Source organism: Pectinophora gossypiella, chromosome 22 (assembly GCF_024362695.1).
Source record: "Pectinophora gossypiella chromosome 22, ilPecGoss1.1, whole genome shotgun sequence".
In the NCBI taxonomy this organism is placed as follows: Eukaryota; Metazoa; Arthropoda; class Insecta; order Lepidoptera; family Gelechiidae; genus Pectinophora; species Pectinophora gossypiella.
This window is the reverse complement of record NC_065425.1, coordinates 103,787-124,036: the sequence shown is the minus strand read 5'-3', so window position 1 is coordinate 124,036 and position 20,250 is coordinate 103,787. Positions and strand designations below refer to the sequence as shown.

The following is a 20,250-nucleotide window of genomic DNA, read 5'->3' as shown; positions in this document are numbered from 1 at the left end:
CATTAATTTTTTGTGGTCTTAAGGGCTTATTATATTTAACCAGTTGCTAATAAACTCGCTGTCTCAAGCCCTATCAGCCGAATAAGATCTAAATAGTTAATCAAGTTCATACATGAACTCACGCCCGTAATTCCTAATGAGGTGGGCAGAGCTACATGTAATAAAAGGCAACTTGCAGCTACTGTTGACACGAAGTCCGGTGATGAATAAGACAGCAAAAGGAAGAAAAAGATAGCCGCGGCCGTCGTCGCGCCTCACTGGACCCTGGGAAAGTACGCTCCTCATGCACAGTCGTCAAGCTCGGTGACCTTCGCATGTCCCAGGTTTGGTGCCGGAGAAGTGCTACAATGAAAAATGATTGTTTATATTTTGTGTGGTTGTTTCAATGTGTCAACTGTTGTTATTCATCATTAGCTAAATATATGCCTTTGTCATTGTTATTGATGTCAGCATGACTATTGATATAGTTTTATTGTAGTCTCCGTTTTGGAAAAAACCAAGTAGGCCAATGAAAAAGTGTCTTAGTTGTTTATGTAAAGCTAATTTATTGAACATATGCAACATAGTCACTTCTGTCTGGAGTCTTTCCAGTGGTCAGATTTGGTACTTAGGCCAAAGATAGCAATTACAGGAAATCCAGGAAATCGCTATCGGTATTTCAGAATGTTGGCGATTTGTCGTAGCCTTGTGAGTTGTGACAGCGGTCGCCGCGCGATAACGTACATTGTACGAGCACCTCCGCCGGGACCCGGGAGGGACGGAGCAGCTCCGTGCAGCCTCCGGCCATTGTGTCCGGAACGTTTTATATTCGGTCGATGTCACGGGAGCTTTCCAAAACAGCTTTTTGTGCCGCAGCAACACGACTCTGCCGTATTTGGTCACGGACGGCCGAACCATGCTCCGAGCTTTCGGAAAGTACTCATTTTTTGTCTCTGTACCGTTCACTTTAACAAATCGGAAGAAAATCCCGGCTTATAATCTCCAAATAACATCGTCGCTGGGTGGCTGTTGACGGAGTCTCTATTGCTAATTCAAGACCTTGGCATTTAAGCCGATACGTAAACAAAGCACTCGCGCGGAAGCCGGCGGCGGCCTTAGTCATCCGCCGCGAAATGCTTTCATGGGTTCAATGGCCATAAATCGTCTTCTGATTCCATACTGTATAGGAAGTGGAGCTTATTTATAGAGGCGGAGGCGCACGCGCTGTGAGCCGCGCGAGGGGCGCCCGCGCACGTCGCCGCGACACACAGCGCGGCGCGCGGGGCAGTGCCAGTCGCGACGTCGCCCGCGCCGGAGCTCTGTATCGGCCCGTGTTGCTCTCCTCGCCGGTCGACCGGTCCGCGCCCTGCGATTTTGTAATCATCCACGAGTGCCAGTGATAACTCCGATATCAATTCGCCAATCGCGAGCGACGCGATCTGCTACGTGTAAGATAACGTCGCGCCGGTCACTAGTGATCGGCACGATCGCGCCGACGAACCCTCTATCGATTCTTAAAGTGTATTTCCGCGGGGTAGTGTCCCCATACCCCGTCCCGGTGTGAATTGAGTGAGACGCCATGCGACCCAAGGAGGAGGTGGACGCGAAAGTCCAGAAAGGGACTTTCATCCTGTCCGAGAAGATAGATGACACGAAGGGGAAGAAGAACGAGAAGGATATGAAGAAGGAGATGAAGAGGCTGGAGAAGGAGAAGGCGGAGCGCGAGAAGCGCGAGCGCAAGGCGCGCGACAAGGAGCGCGAGCGCGACAAGCACGCCAAGAAAGGTCGGTGCGGGTAATTGGTCGTATGCCGGGCCTCGTGTTATCATTGGGCCTTGTTGTTATCGTGATGTCATCTTACGTATTTATAGAGATTATGATATGAATTCCGCTATGAGGCTATAAAATCTCGTTTGGTACTAAAAGCATTCTCACGATTTGAGCTGCATTGTTGTAGGCGGTTACATCACGACGACAAGGCCTGACCTTGCCACGTCTAATCTGCCCAATATCGTAGCTAATTACTTATTCAGTATTCGACTTTAATTACATTCAAAACTATTATGTTCAAATGTTTATTTTGTTGTGCCGGTGTATCAGCGGCCGGTTCAGCGGTGTGAGCATAACTCTCGAGGAACACGTTCCGTGCACATAGAGCCCGCTAATTGTTACCTCTAACACAGTTTTCGTGTAGAGGTGTAGACTCTGTTGCTAATTGTGTTGGAAATTTGGAAGTGATCATTTAGTGAACACTTCCTCGGGCGCGCGGCTAATGCATTCCATCTGCTCCGCTCAGACCGCGTGTCGTTACCCCCGGTATATTTAGACATGTTATTTTCTCCAGATATCCCTCACACACTTTTCCCAGCGGCGGTGACATTTCGTTTGGCACGCGCGCGCGCACCTGAGATGATCGTTTCTCGGAACGCGCCTACGTATCTTATTTCTCAAAACCAATTATTAACTTTTCTATTTTAATTAGAAACTAAGAGATATCTTCAGTTTCTAATTGTGGAGCAATGCATTTCTACATTTATGCGTCCTATAAATTGCATATTTTCTTCAATTGCTCATTTATTACTAATTTGCATAATTATACTTCGAAATGATTTTCACTTTCATTTCTTCGCGTTGTGTACGCAGCAGGTTAAAACCGGCAAGTGTTTGCGGTAATTAATATTGTTGCTGAGTGCAACAGAATTTCCTAATAATAAACAGTCGTGGTAAGAAAACAATCTTGAATCATATGTTTCTCCTTCATGTAATGAATGTTCCACTAAATTGGGAATATTTGTAATGAGTTAATTGTGTATAGTAATAACGCGCTGGCCGGCGGCAGGGACCGCGTTCGAGCCGACAGATTGAGCGTTGGGGAGTGTAGATCACATTAATGTTATCCGTGAAATTAACTTCATGTCACGCCGCGGCGGCGAATCCAATTCAACGCGGCGCTCCCTCAGCTCTATCACTCTCATACATATTACAAGTGTTATATATAATGCATTTTAACATTCATCGTTTAGTTTCTTTGTTATTTGATGTTCCCAAAGCGTTTCTTGCAATATCTCGATTATAAAGACCTTGGCCATGATGACGTCAATACACAGAATGCATGCGTTATTGCGGATTATTTCAATTTCACTTACTATACATTATATACGTTGTGTGTTCTATAACGCTGCGTTTCTCTTTCAATCAATAGCTAATTTATGGACATTTAGTTTCATACAAACAGTGGCTGCGTGACCGCGCCGGCGACGGCCACAGATTTATGCGGCGCTTTACATACAACGGCCGCGGCTTGTCACGATCTGCTCGCGTTTAAATCGGTCGCATGGACTTGTGATGCAAATAATTCCATACAGCACGAAACAAAGCTCAACAACTCCATTTTCTCTCGGCGTCACTCGTCGCAATGGAATATCGAAACCAGTTTATGTTTCGCAACCCCGCCGTCCTCTCGAGAGTAATAGTACTTTTGGTCGCGGCTGTTAATACCTCTACAGATATGCGCGTTCAAGCTGGTTTTGCTTTCTTATTTCCTGCAGGGCGCAGTGTATATGTATGTATGTACCGACTTCCTCCTTCCTTTCACATGTGTCGCCAACACGCCCTATCTGCTCCGTCTCCTGTCTCTCGCGACTTGTTCAATTAGCTGTTTATTACCTTTTTTTCAAGTCGCCGTTCTTATCTATTTTGTATTTCATGTGTAACACATGTTGTATGTTTACATCATCATCATGGAGTTGTAGAGCATCACGCTAAATGTGAGTATTGGGTAACTGAACATTATTTAGGTACGGCCCGGTAGGTATATGCTCGAGATAGCAATCTTGTGTTGCATCCGAATTCCCCGAGTGACGTCACGGCCGGTGGCGTGACCGGCGCGTGAGGCTCCGCTGCGCCTGAAAACGATACGTGAGGAATAATCTCATTGTTTGTTGTTTACTTACCACCACGACACGGTGTCGACAGTATCTTATACAAGTAGTACAGTATCTTATAGAAGTAGTAGTAACCTACATTAATGAGGGATGAATTGATCAATATAGAGTTTGATGTGCTAGGGACAAAATTGTACTTAAAGAGACGGAAAACTTTTTAGTAATTTGCTAATTGTTTTGACATCAGAATCACCATATAAGTGTATTCAGAGAAGTTCAATCGACACGGTGACATGACAACTTGCCGACAGTACAAAAGTTTGGAATGCTCATCACTTGCTTTTTACGATACAATACTCTTCACCGTTTGTCATTGTAACCATACTTGTATGCGCTCGCTTCTCACGCTGTAAAGCATCCGTGACGACGCTCTATAAATCCGAGCATTAGGTCACGGGATCATGCACGGAATCGCCATTTATCCAACTATTGAGTGAATCCATTCCCTAACAAAAATTAGAGAACCTTCCAGCTTTCATATTAAAATTACAAAGCACACACATTTGAAGGCGGAGATGTCTGTTTTGCTATACTTATCGTGAAATGCTTTCAATTGCATTTGATTTGGTTTGTTTTGCGTAGACGTGATTAGTCCCGACGGCGTGCGTTGTCGTGTTGCGGCGCCGGCGCGTTCCAGTTTGCTCCTGCCTTCTGTAAGAGAGAAAGCCCCGTAATTTATTTTCGATGTCGGCTGTGTTCTCTTGCGATTAGATCGTTTTAGCTCCTATTATATTTCGAGATTTCTCTTGGATTAATGGAGCTCCCTGGCAACTTTACAGTGCTCATTTACTGTTTAATTTTGTTCCTCTACTGCTCGTTCCATGATTTTATTGTTTTAGTGTGCTTTGTTCTGTTGCAGTTCGTGTTTAATTAATTGTTTTCAATAAAGCCAGCAACGATTTATACTGAGAACTAAGTCACGATACAGTTGAGCTAACGTGTGTGAGCGTCCTAACACAGCTCGTCGCTCGCGTGTCTCGTCTGCAGCTTCTATGATTGCTGAATAGTTTTTCTGCGTGTCAGTGCCGTGTAATTTTACACCGATATTTACACCCAGCAGTTATGCTTCATTATAATGTTCAGTTTTTCGTACATTTCGTTTTTTGTAGCCAATATAATAATATTTTAAAAACAATATTTGCAGACTTTAATATTCAATGACTATTATTTAGTAGGAAGTTATTTTCTTGCAATGTTTCAATGGTAAAAAAAAAATAATTAGTCAGATAAGTTAAATCATACGTTTGGAAAAAAAGAGTAGTTAACAAACCGGTCGCGGCTAGTTTTGACGACGTGTTTGTACGTCATTCGTTTGTTACAAGGACATAGCTAATTGTGTCATTGGCGCCTACAATGTGTATTAGTCAGTTTTTGAAGATTGAACTTCTGAAAGTAACGGCCATGACATTAGTACCCGTTAAAATATGTACTTCCCGACAACCTCTACCTTTCACCTTTAAGTACATACTAACAAGCCTCATGTTTTGTATAATTTCTTGCACTTGATAATTAATTCATTATTTGTAACGAGATTTCTTATTTGCATTCTACAACAATTTAATGTGCCTTGGTCACTTTCACACGATAATGGCACAATCAATCTTCATCTATCATAATAACTACATTTGATAGGACTATTTGCTTGTTTTTTGTCGTCATTAGCGTTATGGCCATCATAATTTTATTGTTACTTCAAATAGGAAGTACAGAAAACAGATTTACGAGTAGGTAATGTACGACTGTTTCAAATATTGTTCTTTATCTTCATCGTGTTGTGAGACTGTTACCCGGCGAGATTTTGATGTGAATGGAAAAAGCGAGAGTCACGATCGTAATAAGTTGAATTCCGTGGTCTCTGCCGACCCTAATGTGGTGGCTATGCATATCGTGTCGACATATTTTAACCTATTTTCATCCTAATTGGAGTAATAACTTCAACCGTACAGTACATTGATATTTAATTAATTATTAATGATCGCGTAACTAGGGCAGCCCACCCCGGAAGGGCGAGGCGCCACCGGACGCGCAGTAATTAGCCGCTGTCGCACTAGCGCCCCCTTAGTCTCGCCACGTGGCGCCATCGCCGCAAATAGCGCCCCCGCCCCGGCAGCTACACCTAAGTACACGCGTGGATACGTTCCATTGATATTCTTGGACTTTTATATCACACACAACCCTCTCGGCATCATCGTCATCAATAATTTTAGTCCTGTCATAACATACACGTGACATTTATATAGGAAGGCTATTATACTTGGATTTTGATGTTTTGGTAATTGCTCTACCTACAACTCATCCTCTACATTCGGATGACTTAATATGACTGCAGCGCCGGTGTGCCTGCATGTTGACTTCCAATGATTTTGTTTGCTCTATCTGCTTTGAGTGGTATACCTACTTAGCTTAGCTATTAGAATACCATGCCACGCGAGTTGAGTCTTGCGCATACGAGATACTATCTATTTTTTTATTTTAGCGCAAAAAGGAATGTACGAACTGGCGTATCTATGATAAAAATACGATAAATATACATATAATTTTGTACAATGTAATATAATGTTTATTTTTGAAACATACAATAAAATATGAATAGCTTCGTGACACATAATAGGTATTTGTTAGTCGTATTCGCGCACTGGGTGAAGTAGAGATAAAACAATCGACATTGAAGTGTCAAACCTTGCAACACCGCCGGCTTACGACACCGAGCTTATCGACACCGGCTCCGCATTCTTACTGATTGCTATTGTCATTATTTATATTTTTATAAATAACGCTGACAATAATAATATACATACACGAATCAACGCTCGTAATCCTCTGTCTGTCTGTACTGGGTTGGTGGAGTCACTTGAAGATACGATCATTGGTTGCCGTTGGTTTTGTGGCGGATGTGAATCCAGTCAATGACAAGTTATTTACTAATCTATCATTTATAATGAGAAATCAGTCGAGTCGCGTTAAATAGTTGTAACGTGATACGCAAATAATAATAAAAAAATAGACATGTACACTGCCTGGGGTGATAGGTACGTTTATCACTTTGTTGCGTGTACAGTTAAATTTTTTCGTCTCTAGCCGTGCGTAGAACGGTACTTGTCCAGTAAGCAATCTAACTTATTCTAAGTCCGTCGTGTTCGCTGCGACATCTGCCTCGATGACATCATCCGTCTATCTACCATCTTGTTTTACAAGAATAATATCTTGCTTACTTTGTTTTCCTCGTTTTAAGAGTGTGGTATTATCGCTTACAGCTGCTGTTTTATTATTTTCCAAAATTTCGTGACCTGCCTTTTCAGTTTGTTTAGTCTTCCAGTATGTTTTCAATTTTTAAACAGCGCACTGGAATCCAAAGAGGCTTATTGTTTACCTTAACTGCTGTATTTGTTTTCAGTAGTAAATCGCGTGGGTTTGATAAAAAGTTGACTTAGTCTCGCTCAGTATTGCACCGCTCAGCCGCGTCTCGATCACCTGCCCTCAAGGTCAAGGGATGACGTCACTTTATTGCTGAGCACTCAAAGGCACCTTGTGCGGTTGATATGTTTACATTAACAATATGGTTCGCTCTCCACTCCGCATTTACTAGTGCTCTCGGTACAAGGTCTCACTCCGTGCAAGTCACGGACTATGAGAACACCTTAGAATGTTCTACGGTGTTTATCATCCCGGGCTTAACTAGGTTGAAGGATAACATTGTATCGTATTTGTTGTGCTTTACTTATTTGATAGACTGGCAACTTTTCACTAGATTTTTTTTTGATGATTTTGGATGATTTAGAGGCTCCACTACTTTACTATTTTTTTATATTTTCGCGTCTGACCACAATCTTACCTGTTGAATACGCATGGAGTCATCATAAGCGTGCCTAGGTTTGGAGACGGTAGCGGTAACAAGTATTACTCGTGATTCGGTATTCCTAATGTATTTAAGTTGTAGGATTGTAGTCGTGGCCGCAACCGCCTCGAGCCCGCCTCGTCTGTTCCATGACTGTTCATAATTAAGTCCTCGTTGTTGCGTGTCTGTCATTAAACAGTTTGCCCCAGGCCGCTCGAATTAGATCTAATTTGTCAAATGTCAGCTTGTCAGCGCTGCGGTTTTTTGTGTTAAGTTTCTCGTTTCTCTGACTCAGTGTATTGCAATATCTACCTACATGGTATTATTCAATGGCTTTCCCTATGTGTCGTGGTGTTCAGTCAACTCGCGTACTAGGCCAGGTGTGTCGGAAGGATAACTCGGACCGCGGGCGGCATTGTGCTTCGCATTCATATGGGCTTATAAATTATCCTTCGCATAATAGGGTTACCCTCAAGGTACGTTTTGTACAATTAAATATGATCAAAATAACTTGAAAATCTTCCTTCAAATTGCGTCGTGATGGATCTATCTAGATATCATATTATTACTGGCAATTATGATCACGTATTTACTTGTCAAGTTTGTCGAATAGAACTGGGTTGAGATTAATCCAACATGTCGGTGAAGCAAAACAGGCGATGACCACATAACGAAGCGTGTGTTGCACCTGTTGGTGACCAGGGACGTCCCGGCCGGCTGCGACTAGCCAGCAGACGCGTGATGTGATCGCCGCGGGCGCCCTGCGAGGGCATTGCGAGACGTGCCGCGCTTTCCAACCACTACAGTCATGAGCAATATAATGTACCCACTTTAGGACTCTGTCGCACTAACATATTTGACATTTAGTGAGACTTACAGTTAAATTCGTCAAAAAGTTAATGTGACATGGTACCAAAGTGTATACATATTAATGCTCGTGACCGTACCACAGACATATGTAATATACATACACCACTACACTGTGTTGCACTTACTCTGTAATGTATGACGAGTATTATTTAAATTGTATGACATCACATCGCCCACATGAATGTTCAGCTTATAAAATGAAATTTTCCTAAGTGCTATAAAATACTGTTAAATTGCATTCATAGAATTTTGTTTTCTTTTACTGGTAGATATACTTAAAAGGCTGGTAAATATTCTTATGTAATCGAACCGTATATAAATCTATCTGCAAGAGACGTTTGCTAAGCAGTTTCCTTCCATTAAAGTGTCGTGTTCCTCGCGGGTCCAATTCCCGGAGATGATCAAGTTGGATTGACTGTAGTGGTATCCCGCGACCTCGCCCGGTATCCACCCAGTCCGCTGCTCCAATTGTCTTCGCGCGTGTTTCCTGGTCGGAGCCAATTCGTCCGAGGGGCACCAGCTAGGAAGTTGCTAATTCCCTCCATTGAACATCGCGTTTTATGCCTTTCGTTTATTTTCTTCCTGCCACTAGAAGCTAGTCACGTACGGCGTACGTATGAAGACACTCTAAAAGGATACATGTACATAAACTCACGCCCGTGATCACTACTGGAGTGGGCAGAACGACAAGTAGGCAACTTGCAACCACTCTTGATACAAAGTCCTAAGATGGATATTAAAATTTATGAAGAACCGTATAGTGACAGGTGATCACCCCATCGCCCGCAATATGTAATGCATCATGTCAAAAAGGCCACAATCTCTCTCTCTCTCTCTCTATTCCTAACTCTGTCAGTTTTACGACATGCCCAGGAAGATAGCTGTTGGATATTTTTTATTCGCTCCCAGCCCAGTGTGGAAGCGAAAAAAGTTGAGGAAACAATCGGAATATTGTAATGTAATGTTTCTATCGCAAATTGCCAAACGAAGCATCTCGAATGACTAAGCTTTATCTTAATTCGTATCTCAAGGACCTTTACGGAAGCTTAATAATAATGTTTAGCCTCGGCCATTATGTAATGTGTTTGTTTAGTACAAGTTATGGTTCCTGTGAATAAGTTTCCGCCGGCTAATTATCGCAGTAATGAGAGCCACGTACGTGCTCGCCGGCTAATGATGTTACACGCGATTAGCACCAATCAAAGTGTATGTCTGACTGATCTATATGCCCACGAGGGCAGGAACACAGATATTAATCGCAGTCAATATTCAATGTGTTGCTCAAATTGCTTAAATAACACCCTTCACCAGTAATATGCCGCGTTTACATTTATAGTACCGCTTGTGGGCGATTACATTCCTCGTAATGACTGGCATTAAGATGGTATCTGTAGGTACATTGAGTTTGACCGTCAAATGGTGTACTTATAGGTACTCGGTGCTATTTTTACCAAATTCCTGAGGAATGTTGTCTGCGCGGGATCCGTCGTCGCCGTCTGCGCACATGTAAACATACCGCCACGGGCTCGGTTTGTCAAGTTACTGCCACACTCAGTAAAGCTTCAGAAATTCTTTCTCTCCAGTAAAAAATAACTCTTAAGTATTAAAACATTAAAACCTTTTCTACCTATCGTTTTTTTAGAAACTGTTTATCACTAGATAAGATTATTGCCAAGTGATTGATGTAGAATTTAATAATATAAAGTATTTCATATAATATAGCGAAGCACTGATAGAATCTTAGGTTTTGAGTGTATGAGGTGAGAAGGTTAATAGGAACACGCACTCGGGAACATGAAAGCGGCGTTGTTCTGTCGAACGAACAATGCTGTAATATTGAATGAGTTTTACTGGCCATTATGTTGTAACGCGGCGCCACTTTCCCAGTACAACGACATTTCATTGAAGCCTATGGCCTCAATGCCAAATGGTTTAATAAATGATGTGCGCTGAGGGCCCGGCGCCCGCTGCCACTAGTTATTATTGCGAATTTCAATGACTTTGGCCTCGCCCGTCGAGGTGGGCTGCTGCCGTCCTCGACTGCACCATTTGCGCAACAGTCGCTCTTCTCTGGGAGGCTGGAATCTGCTCCATTACCGTAATGACGGACTCTCCAGACTACGTTCCTCAAAAACAATATAGAGTTTTTATAGATTTGTTTTATAGGTTGTTTGTCACGCTCCGAACGGCTTTAAGTAAAAAACGACAGGAAGTAAAATTGGAGCAGCTTAGATTTTGTCAATAATTTTGGTCGTCTCGTTTGCCAATTGGACACATTACTAATTACCCGTGTGCGCGTCCAATGAGCCCTGTAAAATGTGTTCCGGGCGCTTTGATCGCGACGTCTTTGATGTCGGAATTAATTTCGTTACTATCGTCTTTTCGGTGTTTTGTCTCGGTGTAAGTTTGGGCTTGGGACCGCTACGGCCCAATTACACCTCCGCTCTGTCTCGACCAATCAACATCCACGTTCTGTTTGATCTCGGATAAACTTTTATTTACTTTTGATTCCCTTTTTGTTAGTTATTGAATTTGTGCTAAATCTTGACGATAATAAATCGTGGCCCGTTTGCTTGAGAGTATTGGAAGCTCGGGTAGATGGCTTTTACACTATTATGCGCAAGCGCGGCACGTCTCTGGTGCGCCGGCTCCGGGCCAGCTCCAACTCCATCTTGAGCATGATCGCGAGCCGGTTCGACTGCCCCTACGTCATCCACGCATGTATGGCCCACGCGCCGAAATGTATATATGACCCTTTTAAATAACTAACATAGAGTAAGTATAGGAAATTACTAACCATTGTATGTTAATTTTAAGGCAATTTATTTATTCAATTATAATCTATTAAATGTAACAAATTGTATGGGCCTGGTTGCCTGAATAAAGAATTTGAATTATTATTATTATTATTATTGAAGTAAACGCGAGGAAAATCTAAATGCAAAGTGGCAGGCATAACGTGTGGTATGTATGGGCGGACGAGCATCCATCGCGTCATCCGGGTCAATTGGTCGAGGTTATGTAACAGCAGGTTGAACAACCAGCTCCCACTGTAAACGAGCTCGGAAGAACTCACACCTACTATCAGTTACCAAACCGGTTGATTCTTATGACACACTGATCTCATTGAAGTCTACTTTACAAAAGTCATAACATTTTTGAAGTGATAAGCAATAACATTAGTAATTGCCCATGCAGACGGTCCTGGTGCGTCATCGGGGTCAATTGACCGGGTTACGTAATGTGGAGTAATGTATGTGAGGTCCCGCGGGCGCCGGCCGAACGTGCCGTAAACGTTCTCCTCGGAAACCGCAAGGGTTTGCTCAACAACTGGTTTGTTGCTGACCAGATTGATCTGTTGATTGAATATTTAAAAGTTTGATTGGGTTCGAAAAGGGGTGTGAACGAGGAGTTATCGAGTTCGTGGTGTTGTACTTTTCTTTGTCTAGTGAGAGGCGCGGCGGTGCGGCGTCGATAACGATCCAATCCTGCCGCGGTCACGCTCCATCGACCTGCTCGCTAGACACAGCCGGCCCACCCGCCGCTGCACCCACCATAACCAGTAGATACATTTGCAACCTGGCCTCGTTCAGCTGATGGGCCGAGCGACACCCACAAATCTTCACACACGTCACACCTACGTGCTGGTTACTCTTTGTTGCTCACTGAGGTAATCCACGCATACCTATTCCCGCCACTCTGACGGGTTGACGTCTCAACTCTATGCTTAAACGATTAGTTAACAATGGGTCGATTCATCTCAATCGAACCCCATTTCTGGGTCAATTGTCTACAGCGAACCTTCCATTAGCTGAACGCCGCGCCTGACTCACCTTGTTTTTGTGAGCGGTTTTTGTTCGGCTCCTTCATTATGCAACAATCACATAACATCGTAAATAGATGTTGATTTATCTAATACTTGTAAGATTGATACAATAGTAATTGGCAAAGGAACTACTCGGGGTTTGGTCATCGATCTGGATTGCACAATTAGTGAAATCGTAGCGATTTGTGCTCGGTCGTTCAACTCGACTGCCGATTGTAAATCGATTTCTATTCAGTATACTGTTGTCAGTCTTATCTTATACATAATGCAGTTGGACTACAATGTCAATTACAATAAACGTAATTTGAAATAGGGGACATTAATAGCTCTAAGTAACGAGATTATGATGTTCTTAAGCAAGCGTAAGGCCTTTCACTGACCGTCGTCTATTTATGAAACATATTTAGTTAACAAATTGCAAACAACACGAGCCCTAGTGTGTTGTAACAGCTAAGAAATGTTTTCTTGGTAATGTACTTATGTAGTAGAGGCGTTAAATGAGAACTATTAATATTTGTAGGTGGTGCGTATATCGCGGAAGTTCGCGCCGTCTATATCCTGGCTGCCACCGCTGCGGTGGTCGCGGCGCGGCGACCTGCGATCATTGTCAATATTATTGTGCGTTGCTTATCGTGAGTTTGGTTATCATGTAGACGTTCTTCGATTGCGTGATCACAGCGTGTTTAGCGTGATGGCAAAATTTTGTCTTCATGTTTATACCTCGAGGTTTTATGATGTTCTTTGAAATAAGTAAATAATATTATTCTACACTAATTATCTTCTTGTATACGTATAATTGTCTCGTTTGGTTTCTGACAAAGCATGATGCTATTGCCAAGAATAGTACAGAGTCATAGTGCATCTCCATCTCCAGCAAGTGCAGAATTACTCCGTGACTAACGTCTAATGCGAAACTTAGACATGATCCAATATTTTCAAAGTATTTGCTTTTGGTTATTTTAGGAAGGTTGTGGCCCAGTACGGCGGCGACAGTGTGCGTGTGGCGACGTGGCGTGTCGCGTGCGGCGGCGTCGGTCGTCGACCCGCCCGTGACTGTTCACCGACAATGCCAACACGCCGACTGCTGCCGACACTATGGGCTTACATCTCGCCCTACCCACCGTCACCGCCTCTATGCTGTACATTACATTAGCTATTGGCATCGTTCCACGCATGCTGTGGAATAGAAAGAGCATGCCGTCCTGTATAACAACGTCGTATCCCCATCAGGAAACATCCACCAGGAAAGAACAGAGATTGTAATTAGTTTTTGACGACTTGCGATTCTGCCCGACCTAAGAGCGTGAGTTTCGGAACTGATGAAACTATAATGTTAATTTATCCAGTGCTCATTCATAAATATTCTCTTGTAGCACTTTCATCTGACGAGATATGTGTTAAATTGAAAAGCTGTGTCGCAGAATGCAACGGAGCGGTATAATACCCGGTTCCATTTCATGTAACTGCTTTGAAGCGTTTTGCGCTATAACGGATTCCGTTATATCACGTCTTATGAAGTGACGGTTTCATCAAACTGTAAAGAGGAGTTCCAGCCACCTGTCAAGATGTTGAGGCGAATGATGATGAGGTTGCCACTTGTTAATTCTCTTAAAAAAACGTACCTTCACTTTGAATTTGAACAGAAGTTTTGAGTACAAATACGCAACTTGAGTTTCTGTATATTGTCAACTTTTCAAAAGTTCTCAAAGATTGTTAAGAGTGTAATTTTAGCATAATCATTACTTATTATATTGTTTTTGTCGTGTCACATTCAAATTGTACCAATTTCATTGCCAACTCGAGCGTCACGCGGACTGCTGGCCGGATCTACAATTTGTAACCATTTGTCTTCAAATGTCTGAGAAATAAATCGGCTACTTTGTGTCTTTGTCGTCTTCGTACTAAAGTAAGTCGTTTGTTTAAGTTTACCTTGCTGGTCCATTATACTCGCAGGTGATGACGTCACGCCGTGTTTACATTCTTTCATACTGGTACACCTTGGACTTGTATAATCTGTATTACAATTATCAGTTAGATTGTGACGACTTGTTTGTGCCGTATTATGTATTTCAAATTATGCTTATAATTTAGTGTACATCTAATAGGTTTATGCGTTTATTTCAGACGGTGCGTCAAGATATATCAACTATATTTTTATGAAGTCAATAAATTCATTTCACACTTAACTATATGGAGATTTTACGACTGCTAGTTTCAATTTGCAAAGTTGCGTGTCAAGGGCGTGTATATTCTGTCGGCCTAGTTGTGGGACATGAGGTCTGAGCGGACGTCGCGAGGTCGCTGCTGCTGTGCTGATATCATCACATATTTGACAACAGGTGGATTTTGCAAACCGTAGTTGCTATTTTATCGCAATATTCAGGGTTGCGTAAAGTTTTCACCCTTCTAAACTAATGAAACTGATAGACTATGTTTTTGTGGGTTTTTGGGTAGTCTAGTTGTTTTACTCGAGTAGAACAACAGTGTTGAGTACGTATGTGTACGGCCGGCGTGGCGCTGGCCGGCCGGTGACGCGCCGCCCTTGGCATTATTAGCGCTATCTGCCGGTGACATCATCCGCGACTTATATCGCTGCCGCTGCTACATTATCTGCTGTGATCATTTTAAGCATTCATGAATAAACAGTAAGCTTCGTTATTATCTACTTCGTCATCGGTCCGTATCGGATTTGAAAACTGCATTCGCCTGAACATTCGCGTCTGATTTTCGACTCTACACATCAGATTGATAGAATGCTTATAAGTTCGTGGCTTCGTTCACGATTCTTGGCTCCGACTACAAAGAAACAACGCCACGTTATAATTGTTTCGAATTAAACCTCGCTCCGACTTTCACTGCCTTCGCCGATTTGTGATTGACATTCGGATAATGACTTGTTATTTCCTGTTTCCAATTCAAATTCCGTTTCAATGCAGTCGACAACTGTGTAGTTTTTATTATAGCTGATGTAATAGCCTCTGCTGTACCTATACATATACACATGACATGGCGACACAAATAAACCACCGTTAAATGCGGGGAACATTCGTGAAATACCATTATGTCATGGCATGCTTTGCGTGAAACAGGTTTTGTATTGTTATTTATACGGACAAATTCTATAAAAACCATTGAGAGCGAGAGTCAATATGTGAATGTACTCATGTAATCATGCTGTAAATGTGAGTGTTAAAACAATACAAAGCATCTGGAAAGCGCGTGCAGACATGCACCGATAAGCCATCTTTGCGTTAGGATTAGTCTGTGTTGTTGTAGCCGGCGGCCGGCAGCGCCCGCGTCGCTTATGTCATCGCGCGGAGAATACTTTTTTACGCAACCTCGACTTTGTAGGTCTAGGTTACTGGTAGCAGCTTGGAGCTGCAATGGTCGATCATTTTTGCAACAGGTAACTTATTTTATTGCGTAAAGTTTTTAAAATAGATTGTTAGATAAACTAATTTATTTTCAGCAGCATATCTTGGTGTTTCCACAACTTTGCGTCATCAACTTGTATTTAGCGAATGTGACCTAATTCTCGTGACTATCCAAATCTGCCATCAATCACCTGCACGCCGTTATGCCAGATTGGCAGCAAATTGTGCAGTGGGATATGATGAGAACGCCGACTGCCTGTCATCACGCCGCTAATGCAGGGCTCCGCTCCCGTCCCTCGTCGTCTGCTCCTGCCTGCCGGCTCTAATGGCCCGCACTCTCGTTGAGATCACTTGTCGATTGTTGTCCGTCGGCCACTAAGTGCGTGATCTCACTGCTATTATCGCTGCCTGTGGTCGCGCCCCTCTAGCTGTGCTCCACAACTCGGTCGCTACATTCCCCTACACACCTTATTTGTTCAACTAGTCTAAACATAATTGTTTAGTCGATAGCAACTACGCTACGAGCGTTGTTTACTTTCCTCTATACTCGTCCTGTGTGTCGTGATGTAACCGGCATGAATGAGTGTGTCGATGGTATCTGCCTGGCGGCACGCGGCTACTATGTAGTAGTTCGGCGTGTTTGCCAACTATGACGTCACCCACTCGGCTCAGCATTGCCTCGGCCAAGTCCTCGCCCCTCAGTCGCTACCATCGCGACTGCTTCGATCGCCTCATCTAGAAATATCGCCGTTGACTTTGGTTTACGTTGCTGGTAGAGTGAATAATCCTTATGTTAAAAAAAAACCGGGTCGACAAATCTTATCCAAATCAGGCGCACGGTGTTAACACGCAAACTGTACACGAGATACATGGCACAGATGGCTGCAAAAACTCTGCGTTATGGAAGTGAGTGGAGTACCGCAGTAGGCCTCCCGGCGCTGCATTGCTGGTTCCGGCGCGCGGCGTGGTGTAGCAGCGTGGCATTGTTGCAGTCACGATGCGTCGGCTGGGCGGGAACAGGCGCGCCGATCGCGATAGCGCCGCTCCGCCGACTTATATGAAAGCACGTTTTTATGTCCAATCATTATGAACTTGTTAACTGTTTCATTCCACTTCTAAAACGCAACCGCGATAAAGATCATGTTCAAGTTTAATCTACAGGCGTGACTATCAATATGCCGGCCGAGGGCTTTCAACGTTTTCATAATATGCGGAATACATGGGTTAAATTAATTGAAGTGGACACAAGTATATTGCAAACACAACAACGACGCTTTGAGTCGAGATTGTTGAAAATGCTGAGATCACGTTGAGTTTAATGTATGTAGTGACCTTGTGGAAATGATGTGGTTGTCCCGCGAGCCTCCGAGTGACGCCGCCTGTGTGGCTTGTGTTGGTAAGCTCTCAAACATTGTCGACGTTTTCCTACTTATTACTATTGATACGCGGAACAAGGCGTAGTTTCTTATGCCTAATGATACATGTGTATACGTCTTAGATTTTTAAGACTTCGTATATAAACAATAGCCACGCAATCCATAATAGTAGATACAAAAGTTTTCCTCGTATGAACATTTATATCGTAGCTTTATCCGCTTGTGAATGTTAATTGTATTCTCGTTATTGTCAGCGGCACGTGGGGATCGTAACTAGCAATCAAGTAATTCCTAGACGCGTTGTGAGGGTATCGACGTGTTATTGTCGAAAGTGGCCGCGACGTGATGATAGGTGCAAACCGTACAGGCTGCTATTAGCCTGAGATGAAAGTTTGCAAACTCAATAATGATCTTTTTCAACATCCGGCTGGTTGATTGCTTGTAGTTTTTTTTAATTTTCGCTCTCGGTCTGTGATTGCATGTCTAGCCGCCACGTTACAGTCACTGGCCGAGGTGATCGATGCGACACTTATACAGAAACAGGTGTGATTACTAATCACAGTACAACACAGTCAAGAAACTGATTTCATTTCTTTATTATTGAACAATGTTATTGAGTTCATTGTTAATTCCGTCAAAATGTAAATCTAGTAAGCGGTGGACGACTAGCCAAAGCTAGGGTTTGTAGTGTCAGTGACGGCAGTGAGAGGTATGACCGCTCTGATTGCATCTTCTCGTGCTGGTATTTGACTTTCTATTAACGTTTTTTGCGCTGCTAATTTCGGCCTGTCCGTCAGGGAGTTCGCTTTTTCTTACATTAGATAACTTGTATTCACACTTGACGATAGGCCGACACCAACAATCAGAATTTCCTCGCCTCTCATTCACCGACCTCCGCATTTCGAACATAATTATTGTAGCTTTCTACGTCTTGATAGAAAGCGAGCCCTGCTGCTATTTAATATCAGCCGCAGTTGTATCAGCGGGAAATTGATGCAATTTGCTCGACACCACTACACCACACTATCCAGTTTTCAGTCTCTACTCGCGTCGACCTGCGCTTTCTCACGGGAAACGCCACAAACTTACAATAATTACTCATATTTGTTCGACACACAAATTGTCGGAGATTCCGATCCACAATGTGGATGGACAATGACTACACTGTGGCCGTAGATTTCGTCACGTCGCAGAAACACAACCGGCGATTGTTCTGGCGCTATGAACGCAAGTGTCACATATATTTCGTCTACATGTCGAGCTCGCAGCCAGAATCAATGTTGAGTGCCTGTGAAAATTGTAATATTTTCTATTGTACCTATATTCAGGTTTATCACCGAACGTTTTCTTAGATCGTTTTACATATATTCGGAGGGATGTTGATTGAAGTCTCTGCTACCACAATGGGAAGGCAGGGGTATGTATGTATGTCGTTTGAATCTGTAAAATGTAGCCTTGAATTGGTTCCCAAAAATCGTCACTTAGAGTAGTACCGCCGCCCGCATGCGGCCCTGCCCCGGCGGGAGTGTGGGAGCGCGGGAATTGCGGGCATCCTGCGGTGGCTCAGGGTCTCCTCACATCATGTTGCCGCCGCACGGATACTCCGCCCACGCCGCCATTGTTCTTCTACAATCTACACGGATAATTGTTCGGTATACTCATTTCGTGGCCGTGTCCGTATCTTTAGAATCAGGTGCCTTCCAATTGCTCCCAATTATGGGTCGTTCGAAATTTAATTTGGCCGCAATATCGTGTTCCTTATCAACGAGAAATATCTCTACCATTTGAAATAAAACTAATTTTCTGTATGATTATACGGAATACCATAAAGCCATTAGATACAGTTATGTGTTTTACAATGATTTGTACACATGACCGTGAGATGTGAAAGCAAGCAATCGAAGCAACGATGTGTCACTCGGTGGTCGGTGACCAATGATCAGCTGTCACAGCGACGCGACCTCCTGACCCCCCAACCCAGCAGCATGTCTACAACACACTACACAATTTCATTAATTATTTCTTAACCAGATTCTTGCTTGACATCTCAATCAGCAGGAATCTCGGAACAGATAATAAAGGAACTGATCCCTTTCGTTTGAATGGTGCAGCAGTGAAAATGACGGCTATTACTGAACATTTACAAGCGGCGAAACAAAAGTGTAAAGTGTTTGATAATAATTGTGTGAGGAGCGCGCGTGAAGGCGGCTCACGAGTACTCACGACGGGTCGCGGAGCTGACTCGCTCACTTAGACCGCGGCCCAGTCAGACACTCTCCATGTGCCGCGATGCCGGCTGCACTATCTGATCGGACATTCGGTTCACTAATCACGATACCATCGTGTTTGCACGTCTCGCGCCGCCAGCAAGACAGATATCCATTTCAACGTGCACACCGCGCAGCTTGCCTCGACACGCTAATGGGCGGCGCGGGCTGGATGCGCGTACGACTTATTTGTAACATTTATATGTGAGTGGCTGAACGGTTTATGGCAGAGAAAATGCGCCATTAACTGGAGCCGCACGGTTGTCATGTCTCTGGGTAATAATAATTGATGACGTGCGCCAACTGTAAATCGTCTCGATCTTGCACTCTCATACTCCGCTCTCCAGAGTGATTTATATCTTATAAGATATATTTATCACTGTCTGTTATTATAAAATACTTTCTAATGAACAAAGTTATTCTTTTAACTTATTGTTTTATATATTTATTGTTTTATAAGGCTTTAATTGTGAGTATCTGTCTACACGACTTAGCGATAGCTTTATATAAAGTTGTGTAAAATATCTGTAGCATTTGTAAACATTGTTAGCACCACATTTCAATGCCATAATTGAAAATTGCCTGTATAAGGAGTAGTATTGATGTCGTTATGAAGATGAATAGGCTGTTATTGTGTTTAAGGGCACAGTGTTGTGCGTCGTCGCAAATTGGTGAAAGCGGCGAGATGCGTGCGATAGCGACCTGAGGCCGGCCGACGCCGTCTTGACTCTTGCCTCGTGCGTCGTGGACTCGAGATACGATCAATTTATACCCTCGTTC

The 20,250-nt window shown here is 43.2% G+C and overlaps 1 protein-coding gene across 5 annotated transcripts in view; it reads left to right on the top strand.

Annotated features, from left to right (window-relative positions):
- The window catches only part of LOC126377017 (actin-binding LIM protein 3), a 51,995-nt gene that overhangs the window by 9,240 nt on the left and 22,505 nt on the right, over positions 1 to 20,250 (top strand). For 3 of the 5 annotated variants that reach the window (XM_050024616.1, XM_050024617.1, XM_050024621.1), the window contains exon 1: positions 1,242 to 1,763. The exons of 1 other annotated variant lie outside the window; for it this stretch is intronic. In XM_050024616.1, coding sequence (XP_049880573.1) covers positions 1,559 to 1,763 — 205 coding nt within the window. In that variant the 5' untranslated portion in view covers positions 1,242 to 1,558. Of the gene's footprint in view, positions 1 to 1,241; positions 1,764 to 20,250 lie in introns of those variants that run through there. One more of the 5 variants, XM_050024618.1, reaches the window with a different exon arrangement.